Source organism: Carassius gibelio, chromosome A22 (genome assembly GCF_023724105.1).
Source record: "Carassius gibelio isolate Cgi1373 ecotype wild population from Czech Republic chromosome A22, carGib1.2-hapl.c, whole genome shotgun sequence".
In the NCBI taxonomy this organism is placed as follows: Eukaryota; Metazoa; Chordata; class Actinopteri; order Cypriniformes; family Cyprinidae; genus Carassius; species Carassius gibelio.
The window spans coordinates 3,520,025-3,546,089 of record NC_068392.1 but is presented as its reverse complement, the minus strand read 5'-3'; the positions used below and the strand labels follow the sequence as shown (position 1 = coordinate 3,546,089).

Here is a 26,065-nt window from a genome sequence, read left to right as displayed (position 1 = left end):
ATTGACTTCACCTCACAAATAAAGCATTTTCAGCATTTAGAATATGTTTTTGTATTTTAGATGTGAACTAAATTAAGTGATCTTACTGTGTCTATCTGTGTGTGTTATTTAGAAAAGTTCAACTGGGGTCAGATTTTGATTATTGCGGAAGACTTCCCTCTAGAGGACGATAAAAGCATTTAATTGTAATTAGTTCATGCAACTTTTACATATAATTTACTTTAATTCAAACATTATTATTATTATTATTATTAAACTTCAGGGAGCATATGGTTTTGGATATAACCAATATTTATAGTTTAATAATTGAATGTAATATTCAATTATTCATTTGTATTTAGATATTATTATTATTATTATTATTCACTTTCAGGGAACATGTTGTTTTCTATTTAACAAATAAATAATATGTTTAATTATTTAATGTAATGGAATTATTTATTTCAATGGCCTTTTTATCATCATCATCGGGAAGTTTATTGTTTTCTTTATATAAGAAAAAAAACAGATTTCATTCTAGTTTTTAAATCTAATTTAATATGTGGCTCATTAATTATTATGACAAGTAAATAAAAATGTATATAAAATAAAAATATTTTAGAAACATGAAATTAATTAAAAGGTTGTACACTAGGTAAGTTCAAATGTATTTTAATTTATTAGTAATTCGTTAAATGAATAACTTGCACTGCATCCCCCACAGGAAACTGCTTCTGAATGTTTTCCCAAAAAAAAAAAAAAAAAAAAAAAAAAAGATAATAAATCTAACTAGAGAAAAAGGTCAGCTGAGGCAGTCCCTGAAATTTCCTGATGGACCCCAGCTATCACTCACAAGAGGCACGTGGACAAGATTTAATCAATTACAATTATTTTCCAAAACCCCAAATGCTTAATTTTATATATTTTAAACCAAATCTGTTATAGAAAAAGCTAAACGTGCATCGCTGAAACAATACAGGCAGGCGTGTAGGTGTCCGTTGACTTCGCCTGACTGAAATCCCCACCGCGGCTCCTGACAGCTCGAGAGATCTCCGTCGGTCATTCATTCCGTGTTTTCTCGGTTTCTCTCCGCAGGAGTCTACAGCACCGGCTGCAGTATGTTCGAGGAGGCCAGTGAGGTGTTGGAGAACATGCTGAAGTGGTCGCTGCCGCTGAGTTTGGTGCTGTTTCTGGTGCTGCTGCGGGCGGAAGCGGCGCATGAGTTCAGCGTGTACCGCATGCAGCAGTACGACCTGCAGGGACAGACCTACGGTGAGACACTCGCTACACCTCACAACATCCCATAATGCTGCATTAGTTTGACTTGAGAACGTCTGTCTACTGATCTGCTGTTACAGCTTTTTCTTATTAATTTCTGAACGCTACTCCTCCGAGAGCTTTCAAGCTAACGTTACAACCCCCGAACTCCGATCAGCTCAGACCTCCAGACTTTCTGACTCATTGTTTATCATGAAACTAAGGATTTTAAATGATCTAAAAATCATAAAAGTCCCATAGACTTACATTGACGGAATGTTGAGATGAGCCAAGACTATTCGAACTCCCAACTGTCAAAATTCAAACTCCAACTGTCAAAATTTAAACATAAACTCCCAGAATGCCTTGAGACTCTATCTATCTATCTATCGTTCTATCTGTTGTTCTATCTATCTATTGTTCTCGCAATCGTTCTATTGGTCCGTTTATCTATCTGTCTGTCTATCTATCTATCTGTCAAAGTCAGGTCATCCTGTTGCTCCTGGAATATAAATCCAGGTGTTTTTAACAACCAACGGCTGTGCAGGATTGTGGCATCTTCGAATTTTCATTGATTATTATATGGTGAATGAAGTCAAGTTGATCATTAAAGGGTACATAGCATACACAGTTTCACCTAATCTCATGTTAATCTTGAGTTCCTATAGAGTAGTACTGCATCCTTCATGTATCCAAAAAGTCTTTCGTTTTATCATATTTATAAAAGAAAAATACAGCTTTCCGATTCTTTCCGGAAAAAGCCGAGCTCGAGGCGTGCGGTAGGCGGAATTATAATACTGAGGTTTCGTGTTGTTTCCATTAACATATATTCACTTATGTGCTGATTTCCAACAAAAGATAGAAATCTAATAAAGTTGTACTTACATGAAATGGGGTCTTTTATCACAGGGACGGCTCCATGTTTTAATAGCAAACGATGTGCAGATCCAGCGTCGACTTGGGCCTTTATTATAAAACCTTAGTCACTCAAATGATGCACTTGATACACTCTGTTGCTGCCCCGGAAAAATAAACTGCATCCACTGTTCGTGTAACGCTGGGTTCTTGGGGAAGCTGAACACGGTAAACTTTCCCTCACATCCAAAAATTAACTTATTTGGAGGCATTATCGAACAAATCCTACGTAGCGCTGCCGACGATTTTGAAGCACGTTGATGTGCGTGGTCTCGCTCTCCTCCGGTCAGTGTGTGTGCGCGGGCGTGCTTTTCCGGGAGAAATGTTCATAAGCTCTTCCGTTCTCGTCTACGTCATTAGATCCGCGATCTAAAAAACCAGCCGAAACTTGTACCAACTCGGAAGTTAGATTTTGGGCACAGAAATTCTCAGTCATTCTTCTAAATTATTTTTTACAACTTTGGCCATGTTTGGGATGAGAATCCATCTCTTTAACACTTGTGAACAACTCTGGATGCACAAAACACAATTGTACCCTCCATTTAAAGATGGTGGACGCGTCTGCGTGCTTGGCGCAGTTGAATGGGGCATCTACCTATACAGTACATAAATATGTTAGAAACATGTTAGCAACATTCTAATCATGTGTTCTTTAACTATTTTTTTAAAGATACAGTTTTTTAAATATATATTTAGGTACTTTTTTATTTACTTTTTGAGTTATAGCTTTTATTTATAAATAATGACATTCATTATTTTTATTTTAGTCCGATATTTAATTTTCATATTGTCTGTAATATGCATCCCATGCACTAATAATCCAAGTTTATTCACAGGTTCCCGTAACGCCATTTTAAACACGGAGGCTCGTACGGTGGAGGCCGAGGTGCTCAGCCGTCGATGTGTGATGATGCGACTCGCCGATTTCTCTTACGAGAAATATCAGAAAGCCCTGCAACAGTCAGCGGGGGCCGTGGTCATCATACTGCCCCAGAACATGTCCACTATGCCGCAGGACATAGTGCAGGTAAGGCTGGGGTCTGCTAGAGTCTGATGGGGCCGTCCCGCTCGCTGGAGGCTGATTGTGGTGTGTTTCGCTCCTGTAGCAGTTCATGGAGCTGGAGCCGGAGCTGCTGGCCACAGAGACCATCGTGCCCGTGTACTTCGCTCTGGAGGACGAGGAGCTGCTGTCCATCTACACACAGACACAGATCTCCTCTTCCTCTCAGGGGTCTTCATCAGCTGCTGAAGGTACTTCACACTAAGCCCAGAAAATATAATATATAAAATCTGTCATGCATACTAATTAGTATATTTTTTATAAATTATGTAATATTTATATAGTATATATTTTGATAAAGTATATAAAATGATAAATTCCAATAAAGTATATATACATGTACAAAAATATATTTGAATAATATATATTGCTTATTAATGTGCACATAAATATATGCTTTGTTTGTAATAATATTTAATAATACTTTATACATGATAATTTAAAATATTGTTTATAAATACATTGTGTGGTTATGTTTTTTAATAATATTTCTATATTTATTAATGTGATATATTATTTGTGCATTCTATATTTATTTAAATTACATTTTCTTTTAATAATGTATTTTTAAGTATTATATTTTTATGCATATTTGTATTAGATATACATATTATAATCAAGCCTATGCACACAAATATACCATAAATCTATTGTATAAAAATATAGTATTACATTAAAGTGTACATATACAACATTTTTCACAGTATTTTATACATGTTTATTATATTGTTTATATATTTTATATAATATTTGTACATTCATATATATATATATATATATATATATATATATATTAGTCAGATATATATATATATATATTAGTCAGATATGTCGTTTTTATCATATATTTATATCTTAATAGTACGCTGAAGTATATTAAAGATGACTCGTATGTTTTTGACCAGTGCTGCTGCACACAGCGACAGCTAATGGTTTTCAGATGGTGACCAGTGGAGCTCAGAGTAAAGCTGTCAGTGATTGGGCCATTACTAGTCTAGAGGTGAGTAAAATTGACTCCCGAACATGAACCCAGCACCTCTCAGCAAATAATGACCCTCATGTCGTTTAAAAACCTGTGTGACTTTCTTTGTCCTGTGGACCGAAAGAAAAGATGTTTTGAAGAACGTTCACGCAGATCTCATAAAGTGAAAGTCAATTGTGAATAGAAGCTGTCAAACTCTAAAAAGGATCTTAACAGTAATTCATCCACTTTTGTGTTGAATCCTCAGCAGTTTTAGGCACAGAGGACATTAATAACACTAATCTGCAGGGATGTAACGATTAACCGTGAGCTGGTTGAAAATTGATTAAAATATGTGAGGATTCAAATTGGTTGAGATGCTCAACAAATTGCAATTCAATTAAGGGTAGAAGTTTTTATGAATATATGTCTGAGGGGAACTTACTGTCTTAAGAAAAGTTTAAATGGTATATTTTTCTTTTAATCTTGCCTCTGTATAGTGCATATTAAAGTTTATATGTGCAGTGCTGCTTTGTTTACAGCGGTAACCAAGGAAACGCATTAAGCTCCACCTGCTGCAGTGTTCGTAAGTGCTTTGTTTACAGCGGTAACCAAGGAAACGATTTAAGCTCCACCTGCCGCAGTGTTCGTAAGTGCTTTGTTTACAGCGGTAACCAAGGAAACGCTTTAAGCTCCACCTGCCGCAGTGTTCGTAAGTGCTTTGTTTACAGCGGTAACCAAGGAAACGCTTTAAGCTCCACCTGCTGCAGTGTTCGTAAGTGCTTTGTTTACAGCGGTAACCAAGGAAACGATTTAAGCTCCACCTGCCGCAGTGTTCGTAAGTGCTTTGTTTACAGCGGTAACCAAGGAAACGCTTTAAGCTCCACCTGCCGCAGTGTTCGTAAGTGCTTTGTTTACAGCGGTAACCAAGGAAACGCTTTAAGCTCCACCTGCCGCAGTGTTCGTAAGTGCTTTGTTTACAGCGGTAACCAAGGAAACGATTTAAGCTCCACCTGCTGCAGTGTTCGTAAGTGCTTTGTTTACAGCGGCAACCAGGCAAAGACAAAGCCTTATTTTGTTTATATGAAGATATTTATTTTATTTGTGTTACTTATTTATTTGATTTGGGCCTTTTTTTATTTCAATTTAGTTTTGTTATTATATTTACATTTTGTCATTTGGTTGATGCTTTTATCCAAAAGGTAAAATGGACAATGGAAGCAATCAAAACCAACAAAAGAATAATAATATTCAAGTGGTATATTATTATATTATTATAGTGTTATATTTCCAATTTCACAAAGAAATGTAAAGCATTTTGTCCAAGCGATAATAAAAGGATCCTGTGTCAATTCATTTAAATTTTAATTAGTCTTTAATCTTATTTCGTAAAAAGAAAAATCATTAATTGAATCATAAAATCAAAATCGTGAATTGAATCGAATTGTGAGTTTAGTAAATCGTAACATCCCTACTAATCTGAGAAAGTCAGTTTTTATAAACCCTATTTAAGATTAGCTTCTCGATAACTAGTTGCCCTTTTTGACTCCTGATATAATCTCTCAATCTTGTTCTCAGGGTCGTCTCACAGGTGCGGGAGAAGATCTGCCCACTATTGTCCTGGTGGCTCACTACGACTCTTTTGGAGTTGCTCCGGTAAGGACATCATGTCGTTTTAATTCTTCATACTTCTTTTTGAGTTGTTTGTTGTTATATTCAGAGTGTGGTTTTTTCTTTCAGTGGCTGTCGTATGGCGCGGACTCAAACGGGAGCGGCGTCGCTATACTGCTGGAGCTCGCAAGGCTGTTTTCTAGACTCTATTCCTACAAACGCTCTCATGCAGGGTAACAGATGATTTATGTAGTTATTTTGATACCGTTTTCTATCTACGTGCTTTACAAAAAAATGTCTTTAGTAGATACAACCTGCTGTTTTTCTTGTCGGGAGGCGGGAAGTTTAACTACCAAGGCACTAAACGCTGGCTGGAAGACAACCTGGATCACACAGGTACCTCACGACCAAAGCTGTGCTTAATGGGTTAAACATTTTACTCGCATTTGCGACTAAAATTAGATGTTTATGATCGTGCAAAACAAATATAGTTAATATGAAGTGCAATTTCATAAGAAGAGTCTGTTTATTTCAGCCTTGTTTGTAATTAAAAGTCTTTTATAATGCATGTATTTTATCTTCTGGTTATCTTTTGGTATTTTGGGTAAACTGTGTTTATTATGAGCAGCTGAAAATAGTAATGCATGCACATTTCAAAATAAGAGTCCTGGTGTATTTTGGGCTAATTACAAATCTAATTTTATTAAAGAAAAAAAATGTAGTTATAATTGGTATTTTGGTTGCATCTGAATCAGTAACTAAATGTATCTGCCATTTAATTAAAAGTTTAAAATATACATAATTCCATAATTATGATCATAACAAAACCCGTTATACGGGTGAATTTTTTGGAAATTGAGAGTTATCATTTTAGTATTGTTTTAGTATCGTTTAAAAAATATATTATATAGTTTATTATTTGTTATTTGTGACCCAGACCACAAAACCAGTCATGAGGGTCAATTAAATTGAGATTGACATTTGGATTTATACATCGTCTGAAAGCTGAATAAATCATCTTTCCATTGATGTTTGGTTTGTTAGGAGGACAATATTTGGCTAAGATACAACTATTTGAAAATCTGGAATCTGAGGGAGCAAAAAAATCTAAATATTGAGAAAATAATTTTTCAAGTTGTCCAAATGAAGTTCTTAGCAATGCATATGGAAAATACATCAAAAATAGGTTTTGATTATATTTACAGTAGCAAATTTACAAAATATCTTCATGTAACAAAATCTTTAAACCAATGTCCTAATGAGTTTTGGCATAAAAGTAAAATCTATAATATTGACACATACAATGTATTTTTGACTATTGCTACAAATATATTTCAGATAAATCTCAATATTTTTGTAATCGAACAAATTAAATAATTTCATTTGTAAATGTCACTACAGTTTTGATACATTTTCATTGCGCCCGTAAATTTTAATTTACAAAAGTCCAATTTTACAAAATTAACCCTAATAGCATTATATAGTACTACTACTACTACTACTACTGTTAATAATAAATATGATATTAAGTAGTAAATTCGAAGCTGTTTTTAAAAAAATTCTTAATTTAAAAAATCTGTATGGATTGACCTCCCCCTTGTCTTTCAGATTCCAGTCTGCTTCAGGACAACGTGGCGTTTGTTTTGTGTCTAGACACTCTGGGTAACAGCGACAACCTTTACCTGCACGTGTCCAAGCCTCCGAAAGAGGGAAGCCCACAACACATCCTGCTCAAAGAGCTAGAGACTGTAAGATTCTCCGCTCCTCGTTTAGAAATAAACACAGCATTTACTTCACGCCTTCAGTCGGTCATCGTTGTGTCCTGCCATTAGGTTGTGGCCCATCAGCACCCGGAGCTGAAGTTCTCAATGGTCCACAAGAAGATCAACCTGGCTGATGACACTTTGGCGTGGGAGCACGAGCGATTCGGCATCCGCCGCCTGCCCGCCTTCACCCTGTCCCACCTGGAGAGCCACCGCAGCCCGGCGCGTCACTCCATCATGGACAAGCGGTCAGTGTCGTCCTCTCTGGAGGGGGCGGGAGAGGCCACCGCTGGGTGGGTGATGATTGGTGCTCTCTCTCTCCCCTCATGACTAGTTCCCTCCCCTCGCTGCCCATTGGTTGATTCGGTTTGATGATGTCATCTCGCTCTTGATTCCGTTTCCCGCAGGCCTCATGTGGATCTGACGAAGCTCAGTCGCAACACTAAAGTCATCGCAGAAACGCTAGCGAGAGTCATATACAACCTGACGGAGAAGGTAATGTTGCGTTATCTTCGTTTGTGTTCGTCTCTTCACAAATGTTGATGTGTGTGCGAAATAATTTGATGAACATATTAAATGTAAGACCACTTTTGTGATCTTTTTGATCTAATGCTGCACGAAAAAAAATCTACTTGCAATTTACTGTTTTTATATATATATATATATATATATATATATATATATATATATATATATATATATATATGTGTGTGTGTGTGTTTTAGAATATTATATATAAGCTATATATATTGATTTATTGTATTTCTACAGGTTTGCTTTTACTAGTACATCGTTAAAATAATTAAAAACGTTTCATTTGCAAGTAGCTGAAGTTATTTAGTTATTTTAACTAAGTTATAAGTGCATATAATATTAAACAGAATTTTAAAAAATTTACTATAGTGATGTTGGACTATAAAATAAGAACGTTTTTAAGAAAAATGATGATAGTTTACTTTTACAGTACAAATTGTTAAACTGTGTCATTCTTCACTCTTGAAACAGTTTTTGTGATTTGTTATTGTGATTATAATTGCTTATACTGCACCATGTTTATTCCTTTATTATTGTTACGAAATAAAAATATTAAACAAAATAATACATTTTATTATTGTAATATTTTGCTGTGAAATAGAGAAAATAATTACTAAATAAAAATATATAAAAAAAGAAATATTTTAAAAAAATAATTTCTAATTTAAAAAATAAATTTAATATTTGACTGTTAATAATAATTACTAAAAATATTAAACAAAATAAGAAATATTGTAATAAAAATATTAAAATAAGAAATATTGTTGTAATATTTGGCTAAAATAAAAAGAGAAAATAATTACTAAAAAGAAAATATGAAACAAAATAAGAAATATTTTATTATAATTTTGACTAAATTAAAAAGAGAAAAATAATTATTAAATAAAAAAATATGTAGCAAAATATATGTTTATTGTAATATTGGACTGTAAAATAAAATAAAGAAAATTACTAAATAAAAATAAACAAAAGAAAAAATACTAATATTGTAATATTTGACTGTAAAATAAAAAGTTAAAAATAACGAAATAAAAAATATGAAACAAAATAATAAATATTGTTATTGTAATATTTGACTTAAAAAGAGAAAAATAATGACTAAATAAAAAAATATTAAGCAAAATGTTTATTATAATATTTGACTGTAAAATAAAATTATTACTGAACAAAAACTATTAAGCAAAATAAGAAATGTTTATTGTAATATTTGACTGTAAAATAAAGAAATAATTACTAAATAAAAATGAACAAAAGAAATACTAATAGTAATATTTGACTGTAAAATAAAAATAAAAAATATATTTTACAACACAAACTGTAAGAAAACTAAAACACACATTGCATATATTTATTTAATTATGAATTTAAATTTGAAAATCACACTAAACCATATCATAATTTTATCTTTATAACCTTAAATCATGCAGCTCTACCACTGAGCGCCACAAAGTGTGTGTTTTAATGATGTGGTCGTTGTCTTCTGTCACGCAGGGAGTCAGCGGAGACCTGGAGATCTTCACTGAACAGATGGTGAGTGTAATCAAAAACCCCATGTTCAGCACATTGGAGTCTTCAGAGTTGCATTGAACAGCCCTCACTCACAGTATTTAAAGCAGCATTATGTGCACGTGTCCTCTCGTTCGTCTCTGTGAAGCTGACGTCTTGTCTCTGGTTGGATGTTGTTGTTTTTTCCCATCAGCAGGTGCAGGAGGATCAGCTGGCGTCACTGCTGGACTGGCTGACCGCTCAACCGCGAGCCGCACAGCTGCTGGACAAAGACAGCAGCATCGTCCACACGCTGGAGTATTACCTGAACCACTACCTGAAGGACGTCAAGAGACATCTGGTCAGAGCCGATAAGAGGTGAATTCAGATCCGCACGGCCGCGTGATCCCATGCTGAGTGGAAATGAATATTCAGAGCTTAAACGATGTGTTTTGTGTTTGACAGGGACCCTGAGTTTGTCTTTTATGATCAACTCAAGCAGACAATGAATGCTTATAGGTGAGATATCCACTGAAGTTTAAATCTTGTTAAGGTTTGCTTTGTCAATCCAGGATTGTTTTAGATGTTTTGTGATGAAACCCAGGTTAGTGCTGAATTTTAACCCGGGTTTCAAGGTTGCACGCACTACATGTTCGTATTTATGATGTTAATGATTATACGAGTGTGATTAACCCAGGGTTGGTTGAATAATTATGTTGTATTTGAAACGATCCAGGGTTAAACCGGCGATCTTCGACCTGCTGCTAGCCTTCTGCATCGCTTCTTATCTCGGAGTGCTGTATCTAGCCATCCAGGTACCACAAATATTCAGACGCATTTAGAGCTGCTGCTTTATTGCTAAAAAACATTTCCACACTTTGCATGCAATATATATATTTGTCTACATTTCATCCCCCAAAAATCAAAAGCAAAAAAATTTGATATTTATTTTTGCAATCTTCTGTTTATGTCAATATTATTATTATATTTTATTTTAATATTATAGGAATGTTATATTAATAAGATTGAAAAATATGCATATATATATAATACGTTTAGATATTTTTTAAAAAAAATCAGTTACATTTATAGTTTAAAATATTTATATTTTATTATTAAAAATTTTATGTTTATATTATTAATATATAATTTAATTATATATTTTTTGTTTCAGTTAACCATTGTCTTATTTCCAGGAAGAAGAAGAAAAAAAAAAAAAATATATATATATATATATATATATATATATTTATTTATTTTTTTTGTTAATAACCCTGAACAGTTTTTAAAACTATGTCATTACTATATTACAAAACAGTAAAACAAATCTTGTTTTCCTGCAGAATTTTGGACTTCTGTACAGTTTCCTGCGTAGAGTCACGTCTCCTCGGGTCAAACAGCATTAACCCCCAGCCATCTCTTCACACACACGCAATACGAAAGGCCCCTGGGGGCCACAGCAGAGCCAAGAGTGTGTTTACTTTCTTCATTTCACCAGTTTGTTTGATTGCTTTAGTTTTCTGAAGAATGAATGTTGATTTCCCTGTCAAGAGTTTGATCCACTACACCGCTAGCCTTTCAAGTCTTCCTCGTCTCAGCGTTGCCTCAAGTCCCACGACCTTAAAAATACATTAAATAATTGTTCAAATGGAGTAGATTTCAATTGGAATCACAAACAAATCAGTTCCCATCATGAAATGTGCACCCTTGCATTAATTACGATTGCACTTCTAAGCAGCGTTTCCTGAAAGCCTTTCCTCGTGTGATTATTCTTCACTGGCAGCTACTACAAAGTGGGCCAAAACCGTTGCAGGTTGAGAAGTCTGTTGATGCTCCTCAATCTTCGTCACGCGCTCACACGAGTCTCAACTCTCACTGCTGATTCTCTTCTGAGAGAGTATTATATATAAATATATATATCAATTATGTGATGTTTGGAAACCTGGCATTTCTTGTTTTGCATATTCTTTTATCCTAAGGTTTGACTAATATTATAATTCCAGTGATTTTCAAGACATTTTATAACACCCATTTCTTCTTTCCTAATTCCACGTGTGGGTTTTGACATCAGTTGTTCACTTCTGCTTTCGTAAAGGAAGCAGTGTGGCACAAATTTGCTGTTTTGGAAGCACTGATTTCTTTTTTCTTTTCTTTTTTCTCCCAAACTCGAATAAACTTTGCAAATCAGAGGTACATAATCTTGATTCTTAAGGACAAAGAAAAAAAGAATGAATAAATAAAGGTTTTTGTTGAATTAAGAACATATTGCACTTGTTTACTTTGAACAGTTTTTATTAAATGGAAAAACATGACAACACAGTTGGGTTCAATTCACTAATTCAACTGGAATTATTAAAATCTGTTCCATTATGAATGAGATAATACTTGTTACTCCTAGCAGTCAATGGTCAAAGAAAAATGTTGAAACAAATCTAATAACTTTATTTTTTTTCCATGTTAGAATTAATCTGTATAAATCCCCCCTAGTTGCTACTATTGCTAAAATGCATTTACAGGAAAAACAGTAGTAAGAAATTACAGTGCAATTTTAAATAAATAACATTTTACAACGCAAAATACCCCACTTCAAATTAAAGTTGCTTTTCATAACACTCAAGGGGTTGATATTTATATTTGGCACTTTCCACATTTTGATTATATTCTTAAATGCGATCCAATTATTACGAATAATAAACAATACAGAACATAAGAAAAAAAAGTATTTATATAAATGGAGTGTAAGGTGGGGTTAAACAGTTATTGCTAGATGATAATCCAAATTATGACTCCAAATAAATGCTGGGGAAAAATGAGGGTCAACATTTAACATCGTTCTTCAGTGATTTGACATGACGGGTAAAAATAATAAAAGACTAGAAAATGACTCCACTCCTTTGCCAGTACCATTATAAACGGCTGCTTTATAAACAATGGACGTGTAGAGAGAAAACACAGCAGCAGCGGTATTAATTGCGTTAAATAATATTTCACCCAAAAACAAAATCATTAGCGGCTAGCTCTCAGCGCAAGCTAGCGTCATGAACGGAAGACGTGACCACAACGCGACGCACAAACCTCATCAGCATTTGTGCGCGAAGATTACGAGCTTCACCCACAACTGGACTTTTGATACAGTAGGCAATCAACTATTCAAGTATTGCGATAGTTTTGGAGTAATTAATACGTCACGAGAGATATCAGTTCCATTTGGTCTTTTGTCGTAAGATTAGTTTAATACAACATATTCTCAGATATCATGCGTTCCTGAATACAACATCTGCATAAATACTTTGATTAATTTGAGTATAGGCAGCAAAAAAAAAAAAAAATGGACTGAATAATAATCATTCACTATCAATTATAAGTTCTAGCTCTATATTTTTGTAAAATAAACACGAATATAGCGTCTGGAAGATGTTAGCCAATCCGAAGCTAGTTTAGATCACGCCATTACAATAACGGTTGCTAGCGGGAAAAAAAAAAACAATAATATTCTACGGAAGGAATGCAAGCAGTATTATTGTAATCCAAACATTGAAAGAGATTTCCCTGTACATTCAAACATGGTAATACTGTACAAACATGATTTTGATTGATGCATGTCAGGCTGATTTGTAGTTGTAACCAAGTTAGTTGAATAACTTCAAAGTAGTAGTACTAAACAAGACAGCTGATGTACTAAAACAGGTTCTGTTTTGAGGTACTGATCAACAGGATACTGATTTTTTATTATATTATGTATTGTACAGTATTGTGTATTGTACTTTTTTGTTGTTTAAATTCCTTAAAATTGAAAAGTGTTAATATTACCATGGACTTCTAAAGCCCACACTGTGAAAGTGATGGATTAACATGAAGTTGTGCCAAAATACTGATGAGTGATTGGACGCACATCTTCTCCTTTGATGCAAACAACAAAAGGTATGGTAAGAATTTGTTTTGTTTCACTCCCCTAACTATGTGTGATTACATAGTTAATTGCATTTTATAATTTGCATCTAACATTATACCCATTTAAATGTTCCTTTTCCTGTTTTTCAGATCAGACTGTTGATCTGAGAACCACTCCACTAGTACTCACTACAACAAGTTATGTATAACTATTTTAACTCTTTCACTCCTGGAATGAAAATAGATACAGCAGAATGACAAAAACAGTGCTCTAAAAAAAAAAAAACTAGTTGACGACCACAAAACCTGGTTTTCATGGTTTCCGCTGTTCTCCAAAATGCATGGGTTTGTTTCTCACGGGTAGAGATATAAACCGTAAGTTCCTAATTATCAGTGAAAGGTCACTCATTTAACTAAACAAGAACAAAAAAATAATGAAATACACAAGAGAGATAACAATCACAGTGCTATGATTACAGTTAAAAAAACAATAGAGATAAAACACAAATGATGGTCGATATTGTTTCTTCTTATAACTGTCCAAGCACCTTGGCGTTCTAGGGTTACAATCAAACAAGGTCATATAAGTACCTTGCAGTCATCATTAGGTGCCTGCAGGTGGCAGCCCCTAGACATTATAGATGTTTCTTCTTTGTGATCCCGTTCTGCACGTGTTTCCTAAGAGGAAGGAAGAGACGTAAAAAGCACAATGTCAGGCTAGGAGTTTGTGATTGCAGGATGCATGTGGCATGGTTGGATATCACTTCACTTCAAGGTCTGAGAGATAAGGATAGGACTAATGCCGTGAGGCTAGTCACATAGACACGAGACGGCACTTTCATCTAATCTCCACGTCTCATAGATCAGGTCGAAATGGACCATCACACTCAGTGATCTCTGACTGTGTTGTTGCCCTAAAGCCAAAGCTATTTCTGCCCAACTCTGAAACTCTTAAAGGAGTCCAGATTAAGTGGAAATCAAGTATGTAATATAGCTTTGTTTTATATACTTATAAACATGCATTTTCAAAGAAAATGAACATTATCCTGCCTTCATAACAGTAGGGATTTATTAATTTAATAAAGCAGACTTGACTTGATTAGGCAAAAACATTTTGGTTCAATCAAGGTAGTTGAATCTACAGCTCTCAGTTCTGCCTGAATTGCAAGTTGACCACACGACTTCCTCTTCGTTACATGCACATGCTGTAAACCTGTGCTAACCACAGACTGCTGCATTTCTTTGCTTACCCTTCAGTAGACATCTGATCATTAGTGTCTTTTTTATCCTTTAGGTCCTGATCCTCGTACTCCCGGACGTCATTTACCTCCTTCATCTGGCCCGTCAGGACCTTCACCACGAACAGTACAATGAACTGCAAAAAGAAACAAAAAATGTCTGACATTGACAGAGAGATTTCATAGAAATAGCACATGAGAAATGCAACTTGAACATCTCTGACTACTTGAACATTACCAGATTAGTGTGCAACGTTCATGTTGTAAGTGTAAAGCAAGACACTTTGGATAAAGAATGCTAGATATCTAGCCAACGTGATCTGATACTACTGATTTCAGGACAGTGGGATTACACATCCGGTGGCCTAATTGACTTGATCACAGCTCACAGTGGATTCAATGCAAAACTCAAGCCAGCAATCTTCGGGTTATTACCCTGAGCTACACTACTGCTGTTGTGTTCTTAAACTACCCATTCTTACCAGGAACCAGTAGATATTCATGAGGAGCAGGGCAAACAGGAGTGTGTTGAAGAAGAAATAGAAAGGGATTTCGGGAACCGACTGGATGCTGGTGACGCAGGAAGCCCATAGAACTTTGAGGGGGAACCAGTACAAACGGAACCAAAACCTGCAAATATAAGAACAAGTTAGCTCACATGAGAAGGCAGCTGCAGCAACAACAACAACAACAACAAAAATCCATTACAAAGTAGTTGTTACATGTACAAGGGATATTGTAGAGCAGGGGTGGGAAATTCTGGCCTTTGAGAGCCAGTGTCCTGCAGAGTTCACCTCAAGCCCTTATCAAACACATCTGCCTGTAATGTCTAACCCTAAACCTGGGGTACCCAATCCTGCTTCTACAGATCTACCCAACTCCAGAGCAGAAGTCCAGAAATTATTAAGTTTTATATGTATAAGTTTTGTCAGATGAAAGTGGTGGATTGAGCAAATCCATAGGACAAATAAAGGATCTGTGCCTAATTCCACAAATCACTTTTAGGCTACCATAACATTTAAATGCTGTGTTACTATATGCATCCGTTAGAAAACTTCTGGTTTCTTGAACAAAAGCTAACCTCACCATGTGATGCTAAAACTAATGGCCCCCATGTTGGACAGGACATCATTGATGAGGTACTCTTTCCCTCCCCGGGTCTTGAAGTAAACGTTGAGTTTGGTGAACTCCAACTGAACATCATTGATGTCATGAAGAAAGAGGACGATAATGCCAATGTTGTGGTATCTGAGGATGATATGAAAAATTATGAGTGGTTTATTAACTGTTTTTTAGTGGCATATATTTTAAATTGATTATCTGGAATTTTTGGAAATTACTTATTTATTGTTTTAACTGAAACTTCAAACCCCCATTTCCACAGGCTGTTGCATCACTGCTTGAACATAGTCTAAATTTGCCTTACCTGAAGGCATAGGAGAATGTGATCAGGGCCAGAGTGATAAAGTGATGCACCACCATCACAAGGGAGTCCTTCCTCCAGGCGTCCATGTAGATGGTGGCATATATGGAGTGGCCATAGAAGCTACCCTGGATTAGGTAAGCTATTGTAATATCAGTGGGAACCGACATCCCACTCTTCCAGTCTAAACCAAGAAAGAGAGAACAAACAAGTGAAAATGAGTTGTCCAATGGCACTTTTTCACTGCATGATATGGCACGGTATGGTTTACTTTTGGTGGGGTTTCCATTGGGTACAGTACCTGGTACTTTTTGTTTGTACCACCTTGGTTGAGATTCCAAGTTAACCGTACCATTACCAAAACGTGACATGTAAACTCTGTGAACTTGTGTCGCAAGTTCATTGGCACAGGTAGTGACGATTCTCTCACGCCAATCTATGATCAGCGTGAGAGAATCGTTACTACCTGTGCCAATGAACTTGCGACGCAAATACAACAGAACCACTAGATTTAAATCAGCACAGCCAGCTAAGTATTGAACGAAACTGTTTAGAGCGAGCGCACCTTTTTTAATAACTAAAACATGGCTGTTTCTTTGTCTGTTGAGGAAGTACAGACGTGCTTCTTGTTGACTGCAGAGGAGCGGATCCAGTTAGAAATTGATGGGACGAGGCAGAATGAACAAGTTTATCACGAGTTGCAGCAGTAGAGTGGCGGAACTATAACGACATGTGAATAATCCCACCCTCTCTAAAGCGATACTAAACTCCAGTGGAAACGCAAACCAAGCTGAGTCGAGATTTGCTGTGCCGTACCGAGCCGAGTAGTACCACACAGTGGAAAAGTGCCATAAGTGAACTCCACAACCATAAAAAGAACAACACTAGATGGTAATGACCTTGACTTCCAAAAGTTGAACACTGGCCTCATAAAACAGACGGTTTATCCAGCGACAACAATCATCTTTGCCAATGTGTCAAACTTGCAAATAAGCCATGACATGATACAGCAACAACCAATGGGAGCGTAAATAGTGATCAGTGGCCAGAGTAAATGGGGCTCTATTGTGTTGATAAGGAGTGTTAACAGATAATAGCAACTTGAGACCTTTAATGTTTATTCATCAGATCTTAAGTCATTAAACATTTAACATTTTCCTCATGTTGTGTAACTCCCTTGTAAACATGGACTTTCAATGATAACTTAGTACATTTCAGTTGATATTAAGTATATTTATACCTTTTAAATGTTAGAATGCAATATGTTTACTAAACCACTCAATTAACTGTAAGAAATCAAGGGTTGAGTTATACAGGCTTGACAGGGTTTAATAAAACTATTACTTACAAAAACGGGACGTTAGGTATGAAGCTTACCGTAAAACACAGATGGGGGGTTTTGAAAGAAGGAATAGCTAGTGAAAAACAAAAGGTAAGTGCTGTATGACCACGACATTGTGTAGAAGACCAGCTTCCACGCACTCTCCGGCATCTTCGAGACATCTTTTGGTTGGATACAACACCATTGTGCAAAAGGCTGTAAAAAACAAGAGAAAAGAATGAAATAACAGCGCTAGCATTTGAATAGGAAGTGTTCATTCGTCAACAAAGAAGAAATCGCAACCAAATTGCAGAGGACAAATAATTGCTGCATTTCCACTGAAATTACCAGGAACTTTTTCCCCCAGAAACTTTTCCCCCCAGACCTGTTGCTTTCTGCGTTTCCACCGCGGTCTAAAGTGCCTGATAACATCAGTCAGCTCGCCTTGGCTACTGCAATTTTCCTCACTGTATATTTACAATAAAACAAAATAGGATATCAAATACCACTGCCTCCTTTCATTTTCATTTGAACATAATAATATCCGCAGAAATGAATCTTAGTTCAGGGAAATGTCTATACAGTCATTACAATGAAACAAAATATGTAAATCTGCCTTTTTTTGTTTTCATTTTAACATACAGACAAATCGAATACAGACCAAAGATAACCTGTTAGATTTACCCAAAACGAATTATATTTTATGTTTAACCACTAAAGAGACATCAGAGCCATATCAGAAGGTCTAGCCGAGGTGAGACTGCTTTCGGCGGATACATGACTACTGAGCTCTCGCTGATCGCGTGGAGCTCGCCATCTCCGAAATCAGCAAAACACATTTTTAAATAGGCTCTGTCTTTATAAATAAACCACAAATTTTAGTTTTAAACAACTACATTCTCGCCTGAAATACTTTTCAAATTACATTTCATGACATAATAACAGTAATATTTTGAAAATGATCTGAATAAATGGTGGTTGAAACACAATGCTGCATGAACTCAACCAATCAGGATGTTAAGCGCCCAAATCCCGCCCCCGAAAGTTCCAGAACTTTCAAAAAGTACTACCTCGCCAGCAGGGACTTTCAGAGGGGCATTTTTTTACCTAGAACTTTATTTAGTTCCTGGTTCCTGTGGTGGAAACACCCCAAGTACCAGCCCAAAGTCCCTAGTTCATGGGTAAAGTCCCTGCGTTGGAAAGACCCCGAGTACCAGCCCAAAGTCCCTAGTTCATTGGTAAAGTTCCTGCAGTGGAAACACCCAGAGTACCAGCCCAAAGTCCCTAGTTCATGGGTAAAGTTCCTGCGGTGGAAACGTGGCTAATGTAACACAATGCTACCAGGTAATGTTACCATGCTGTACATAGTAACTTTGACTCATGTATTTAATTTGCCTGAAAGTGAATGCTAACATTTACTTTGTACTGTATATCTCCCCTGGTGGTACAATGTTAGTGTCATGTCATAGAACCAAAACAGTGCAAAATCAGTTGCCAAATGTTTATCAAGTTGAAAAATGTTGAATACACCATACATAAATTCACATGAAACAAAACAAGAAATAGTAAAGCATCTTTGTGATTTTCCAAAGTAGGATGAGCTATAAAAAGACCACTATGATTAGCTCACGACATTGGATGACTCGTGACATTGGATGACTCACATATCCCACTGACAGTAACAGCCTCAAGCTAAAGTAGTACCTTTGCTAAACTTGGGTATTTTGTTCATGTTTTTTTTTGTGTACCGACATGCCTCCACCTTATCTCTCCCGTGACAGACTATCCTCCATGCGACTTGCCGAATGTCCCGGTAACCGAAGATGCGATTGAAAGCATGTCTTAATCATTTATCTATTCATGATCACCACCTTTACTTGCCGTTACCTGATCTGCACTCTCCCTAGTGCTCAAGACAATCAAAGAAAGTAGGCATATATTGTATGTTGGCATTGTGTGACCACACTCCTGAGGATTTAGGTCTCATGGTTGCCTCTGATTGGCCAAAAGGCAATGTGGCGCACACTGCAGGATTCTGCTCTCCGCCTCCACCCGCTGGGGTTATTTATAGAGGCCAGCTGTCACCAAAATCCCCCACCCCCCTTCGTCTATCACTGCCTCTTGCTGAGGGCCGAGGTTCAGTCGGCTGATGATGGTGGCTGAGGCATGGCGGATGACTGCAGCTTATGGTTGTAATAGACAGCACAATCTTTTCTCAGCAAAGCAGCCTGATATTGCTCTGTGGTCTTTTGGCCACTAATTAGTCAAAGATGAGTTCAGGCCAATCCCAAAAAAGCCAACCACAAATGAGATCTCTTTAATATTCCATTTGCTTGCTCTAGAAGTTCAATGAAGACTTTCGGGGCTTCTCAGATTGGCTGTTTTCTTCTGTTAAAATGCTCAAGAGAGATTTGGATTTCTCTAGATTTGCCAAGAAAAAGTATGATCCTCAATATGATTCAGTATGACTATTTTATTGATTATTTTATCTACGCTATTCGGTTGCATAGATGTGTTCTTTTACTCCGTCAGCTGTTTCATTTGTGTCTCTTGTCTTTTCGCTTTAGGAATCATTGAAGAAAACTTAATGAATAACAAATGTGTTCCCCAAAAAAATTCTTGAGCTTTGTAAAACCACCTTCTGAGCAGAAGAAATTGCCTCTTGGAAAGCGGTCTTGTTACGGAAGACATTGCAACCCATAGTAGGCCGCCAACAACTACTCGCTCTCCCAGCACATGAATGGCAAGCAGAAGCGAGGGTTGAACTGAACCCAACCGGAATCTGGTGACTGAATGTGACTAAAACACATTTTGTTTTGGGGTCTTTTACAAGTGGTGACCTATTGGCTAAACCTGCAGTTTCCATAGCAACTGTTTGAGGATAGCAGGTGGTTTTGTATAATACATAAAAGACAAATGACAACAAACAAAAGGAAAAGAAAAAGCCCATCTCGCACATATGTAATTACTGTCATTATTAACTCATCCTCATGCCTTTCTTAACCAATACTTTTACTTTAAAGTTTATTTGAATCTTCATGCAACTTGTATGGATCACTTTTGTGAAACGTGGCCACTTGTATGAAAGACAAGAATGAATATTCTTCTACTAATATGCTCCATAAATGTAAAAAATGACATAAAGATGAGTAAATCATGATGATTTTCATTTTTGAGTGTAAAGAGACACTTAATTGCGTTACGAGAGTGCCAAAACATTAACGGATCGGATTGGAAAGAGATCCGGTCAATAAAACCCTGGGACAGATGGCGCCACAGAGCCTCATCTTATACTCAATTGCCCCTTTAAACACCCTCCTCTTTTCTTTCTTTTGGGGTTGAGTTATATTTACTTAAGCGTTGATTGTTCTTGGAATTACTCGTTTATTTTCTGTCATCATTTCGGGTAAAAATTATGCATCTGATCAAGAGATCAGAGTACACTTAACAGTGCGGCACAAAGGGGAAGGAAGAATGCAGAAAGTTTTAGATCCCTATTGATAATGGCATGCAATTTTCTCTCTGAGCACCAAACATTGTAAATACATCAATACAAGCATTTGGAACGGCACAGTTCATCAGGTCTCTGAGAGGGCGTAAATTAATGAGTGCTTTAATGCTACTTTCTGAAGATTTTAGAAAAGTCTTCTATCAGCACTAGCTGATAACTGTTTCTGCTTGGTCATTAACCATAAGTATTATTTTGTGTTGATTTCAAAATCTAGAAGTTGTCCTCTCAGTAGACATGCACATAATCGATTACTTGAAAATGTATTGACAATATTTTAACAGGTAATTAAATTAAAGATAAGTGCACCTGCTGCTGTCATAATTATGTTTGTGCAACACGTGTTAAGAATGTAAATCGCTCAAACCCGTCTGTAACATTAATATCTGAATAGCTGATGATCTCTGTCTGTACGAACTGCTGTTAAAACACAGAACCCAAAGGTTAGTGCCTGCAGAATTCACAGCGTGACATGATATTTCTTTGGCAGCTCTTCAGACAGCTGATGTTGTTTGCGAGAACACGATATTGTGTATTTGGATTTTAGTGGAGTGATTACTGAAAATATCCTCTGGTCCAGTGACTAGTGATCATGGCAGTCTCAAAACAGCATGCGTTCGGTCTCCCGGCACACAGTCAACACCTTGATTTTTCACAGACACAGATCACAGTACTGGCCAGATGGCCTTGTGCTAGTCATCCGTCCAGTCTGAGAACATGAAAGTGCAAGGGAACTTAACTTAGAAAATGAATGGGCCTCATTAGCACTAAGAGCTCATGCCATAAATTGTTTATTAGGCAACATGGAGATTCGTTTAAAAAGCAGGCAGAAAGCTCATGTTGCGTACGGCACGCATGTGCTTGCGAGTGCAGGACATAGTCCACAAAACACTCTAAATACTGCAGACGGTGTCAGAAATTATCTCCCAAGACGATCTTGTGGCCAAAGTACAACTGCAGTACTGAGTTCAGACAGCCAAAAAAAAGGGCTTAATATGACTTTGCATTATATTTTATGACTTCTGAAATCATATGATAGCTGAGAGTAACGAACAGACCCATAGTTAAGTCATTAATCACTGAAAACCTAGGCCCATTTCATGAATCACTCAAATCTTTTCACTTAATCAGTTCATCCAGTTACTTCAGGTTCAACTCAGTGACTCAGTAATTCCAGCGGTTGAAAGTTCCCGGTCTAAAAACCAGCATACGCCGGTTAGCTATGTTTTGAAGCATGGCAGCTGGTTAACGCTGGTCCTGAACAGGAGCTAGTTGTGTGTGTTCAAACATACCTAACCAGCATATGCTGATTTTCCAAAAGGGTTCACTGTAGGGGAAGATTATCAGCAAGTAATCTGTTACTTATTTAAACCTAATCTTTTGTTTCTTTTTGCAATAAAAAAACACAGGTTCTATTTGGGTGAACTATTCCTTAAAGAAGCCAGTACCAGTACACCAGAATCCCATCTGGTTCCTACTGATTAATGTATTTTGTTTTTGCATGCGGTTAACAAGCAATGGTTTTATCATATGGTTGTGTTGTTTAGAAGGGGACACCCTCTTTCATGGAGAGGGATATTATTAGCAAAGAAGCTAAAGTTATTCGGGCCTGATACACTGATATGTGACTAACGTAAGGGACGAATGCTTGAGCCACGCCTGTTTGTAAAAACAAACTGCAGTGCTGCAACTCTTTGCAATGACCTCACTGTCTTTTACTCAAGGGTTACAAACCAGACAGGGTCCTGACACGTCACATATTTCATACATCACGCCAGCTGCCCCATGCCATCTGTCAGGGTTTCTCAATGCATTGAGAGAATAAGAGGGAATAAACCGCAGACTAGTGCACCCATGAATGCAGCGCACCAATGAATCATGGCAGTTTTGATCCCGGTAAATGCAGCACATGCATGTGGTGAGCCAAGCAAGCGTAATAAACGCACATGAAAAGCATGTTTCCGCCCCACACGTTTCAAGACAGGAAGTGAAAGTGACATTTGCATATGTCAGCTAGGCCTAAAATAAGCATGAAATGCAAAAGATGGGGATTTCATAGTACCAGACATGAGGCAATTTGGTAAAATTCACGCCTAGGAAACTTCATAGTAGTATCACCTGTTTGCACAGCTATCTTTGTATGTAAAAGATAAAATGCAATGTAAAAAACTATGTAAAGTAACTCTTGTGCAGATGGAAACTTTGCACAGTGAGTTTCAAACTACTGGCCTGTGAACGGCAAACAAAACCTCTGACGACTTTCAGGTTCAACAGAGGATAAACTACATCACAAACTCATTTTGCATTCACAGTTGAAGTAATGAGTGTCTGCATCAAGTGTCAAAACTTCTGCTATACTGCTGCCCAGAAACAACAAGAGTAAAAACTAAACTTTCGAGTCTAAATGAGTGGTTTGCTTGTACACCAAGTATGGGTTATTATTAGCCTACTAATGATACGTGACATAGAAAACACCACTAGAAACACACATTCGAACATCTAGATGCACAAATGACCTTTAATATACAAATGGTTATGCAACGTCCAATGTTTTGAAACGCTACAAATATTCACTGAGGGCGCCAGTGATGCTTTCGAGACCTAGTGTCTGATGCTCACACATTCACAGGCTTCTCTAATGAACTTTTCTAATGAGGTTTTTCAATAGCCGATACCGAAATTTGAATTGTTTAAATAAAATGAACACTTATTGTGCGAAATATAACTGATACCAATCAGTCACTGGTTGCATTTGCATTGATAGCGACTTCTGCAGTATATTCACCTCAAAGACGTACATGGTCAGTCTCCTGCGCACTTTCGTCCACATGACTGCACACATGAGGAACATGAAGATCTCCATCCATGATATGTATGCATGATCCAGCAAGGTTCTTCTGGACAGCTCCAGGCCGCAGTCTTTACAGTCTTTAAAGGCACTGAACATGACGGAATAAGCTCTGATGATGAACTCCATATAGCTAGGCATGCTCTCCATTTCCATGCCTTTGCTGGAGGAACCATCATCAATTGGATTGGTGTCCATTATATTAAAAAATACTGCAATATTTGCTATAATGACAAGCCACTAAGTGGGAGAGATTCTTTTATATAATATCCTGCATATAGGCCTATGCCATGTCAGCCATTGGGGTTTAAATGGATTTAGTGTGCCACCATCATCTGCTTAAATAGCCTACAACAGTAAACCTTCTCTATATATAATATTCACTATAACTCCTCCCTTACAGTATGGTTACAAAACCGCACAATATATGATTAGCATCCTATATTAGTGTATTATAAATTCGAGATGATGGCTTACAATTTAAGGATTCTGAGCAATCCTGAAACAAAAGGTTCATAAAAACGGTAACCAGCCTCGTTATAGTCCGCGCATGGGATGTGTGTCCAATTCATGTGCCAAAATAGCGCGTCCTCTTCTTTTCGTTATTCTGTATATATAGCATCTCCTCTGGGTTTCATCTCATGTCGAGAGGTTTAAAGGAGAAATCATCCCACGGTATGTCCATATGTGGGTCGAATATAGAAAACAGGTAGAAATAAAAATCGCCAAATGAATAGACTCAAATAAACCTGCGCACAAAATCGCTCCGCATGTAGCCTAATGCATATGGTATGTTCACAAACGCACAACGAAAAAAAAAAACACAAATGTCTATGAATATGTGTCTAAAATTGATCTAAAGTCTCCCGTGAGAAGCGACAGACGCGCCGCGCTGTGAAGAAGTTGAGGTTAGTGAGCATAAAAAGCAGATGATGTCCTTGTGCTCGTGTCAACCGGATCTTTTGAACGATTCAGTTGAGTCGATTCGCAATGCGCTTATGATTCACTTGCCTGCAGCCATCGCGAGAGATATGTTTTTGATACAGAAATAATAATGGCATTTGGAACAAAAATATGCGGCATGTACATATAAAGGAAGAAACATTTTAGTTTATACAAAAATATCAATTCCACGCATGAAATGGTTACATTTCACTAAATGTTTATATCTTTATCTTCAGAAAACAAATTATAAAAACTGTCGTTGCAAGTTGCAACAAATCGTTCGAACCAACCGATTCGCTAAAATGACTCGGATTCCTAACTCAAGCGGCGGCCCGTTATCTTCAGACAGATTACACACACACACACACAGAGAGAGAGAGAGAGAGAGAGAGAACGAGAGAGAGAGAGAGAGAGAGAGAGAGAGAGAGAGAGAGAGAGAGAGAGCAGGAACTGGTTTAAAGTGACAGTAGCACAATTAATAAAAGTCTCAGAAAAGGGAAGGAAATTCAAAGGTTTTGTTTATTATGGCTAACAGGGTTTCAGAACTTCCGTTTTATTCATGTAGATTAGTACATTTCGTGTTAACTTACAAAGATAATGCTTAATGTTTTTTTTTAAATGCACTCTCTGTAATGAATATATAAACACATTAGTGTAGATTGTTTAAACCACTGCATTAGATAGACGAATCAACAATATTCACATGAAGACGGTTAGTCTTGTACTATCTTGCTGGAGGCATATTTTATTATTATTCCCTGATATCACACGTACATCACGGAGACGTCTATTTGACGTCTGCATTACATCTGCGAGACGTATTTTTTAGTGTTTGCTTATCTGCAATACGTCTGTAGGACGTTTCCTATCAGATGTCAAATATACGTTTAGAAGACGTCTTTAAGATGTTTATGATTTAGAATGTTATAACATTCTGAATCATAAACATCTTAAAGACATCTTCTAAACTAAATAAATTTGTACACAGCAGATGCTTTCCAGATGAAGCGATCTTTAACAGACATATCTTGTAGAAGTGTGCTATCTGTGTTAGCCTATTATTATTATTACTGGAAGTGGCTATTTTAGTCATTTATTATGTGATGACAAATCAAAATGACATTCAAATGAGATATGTGTGCTAAGAAATGTGTAATATTTGTGTTTAATTAACCAATAAATTAATTAAATACATACAAATATTGAATTAATTCATTAAAAAGCATTAAATAAAAAAGTTTTTCTATGTTGCTGGAATGGGTTCCAAACGCAGCAGTGCAAAGATGTAACCCTAGGTGGCGCTATCGGCCTGTGTTCAGTAACATC

The 26,065-nt window shown here is 36.6% G+C and overlaps 3 protein-coding genes across 7 annotated transcripts in view; 1 reads left to right on the top strand and 2 right to left on the bottom strand.

Annotated features, from left to right (window-relative positions):
• LOC127942839 (myeloid-derived growth factor) overlaps positions 1-26,065 on the bottom strand; it is a 56,655-nt gene that overhangs the window by 14,768 nt on the left and 15,822 nt on the right. The gene's annotated exons all lie outside the window — the stretch shown is intronic.
• On the top strand, positions 968-11,826 carry LOC127942833 (nicalin-1). 4 transcript variants are annotated; one of them, XM_052538814.1, is made up of 15 exons: positions 968-1,251; positions 2,988-3,178; positions 3,258-3,402; positions 4,117-4,211; positions 5,751-5,828; positions 5,913-6,016; positions 6,091-6,179; positions 7,392-7,531; positions 7,616-7,794; positions 7,954-8,041; positions 9,572-9,610; positions 9,780-9,943; positions 10,031-10,084; positions 10,302-10,380; positions 10,909-11,826. In XM_052538814.1, the coding sequence occupies exons 1-15, from the start codon at positions 1,098-1,100 to the stop codon at positions 10,969-10,971; spliced, it is 1,662 nt and encodes a 553-aa protein (XP_052394774.1). In that variant the 5' UTR covers positions 968-1,097; the 3' UTR covers positions 10,972-11,826. The 4 variants fall into 4 exon arrangements, with proteins under 4 accessions (XP_052394774.1, XP_052394772.1, XP_052394773.1 ...); XM_052538812.1 differs by having other exon boundaries at positions 7,616-7,839; XM_052538813.1 differs by having other exon boundaries at positions 6,088-6,179.
• On the bottom strand, positions 11,837-24,748 carry LOC127942835 (ceramide synthase 1). 2 transcript variants are annotated; one of them, XM_052538816.1, is made up of 7 exons: positions 23,732-24,748; positions 17,495-17,654; positions 16,121-16,301; positions 15,781-15,942; positions 15,177-15,324; positions 14,707-14,831; positions 11,837-14,134 (listed from the first exon to the last, which is right to left on the bottom strand). In XM_052538816.1, the coding sequence occupies exons 1-7, from the start codon at positions 23,990-23,992 to the stop codon at positions 14,092-14,094; spliced, it is 1,080 nt and encodes a 359-aa protein (XP_052394776.1). In that variant the 5' UTR covers positions 23,993-24,748; the 3' UTR covers positions 11,837-14,091. The 2 variants fall into 2 exon arrangements, with proteins under 2 accessions (XP_052394776.1, XP_052394777.1); XM_052538817.1 differs by having other exon boundaries at positions 23,745-23,962.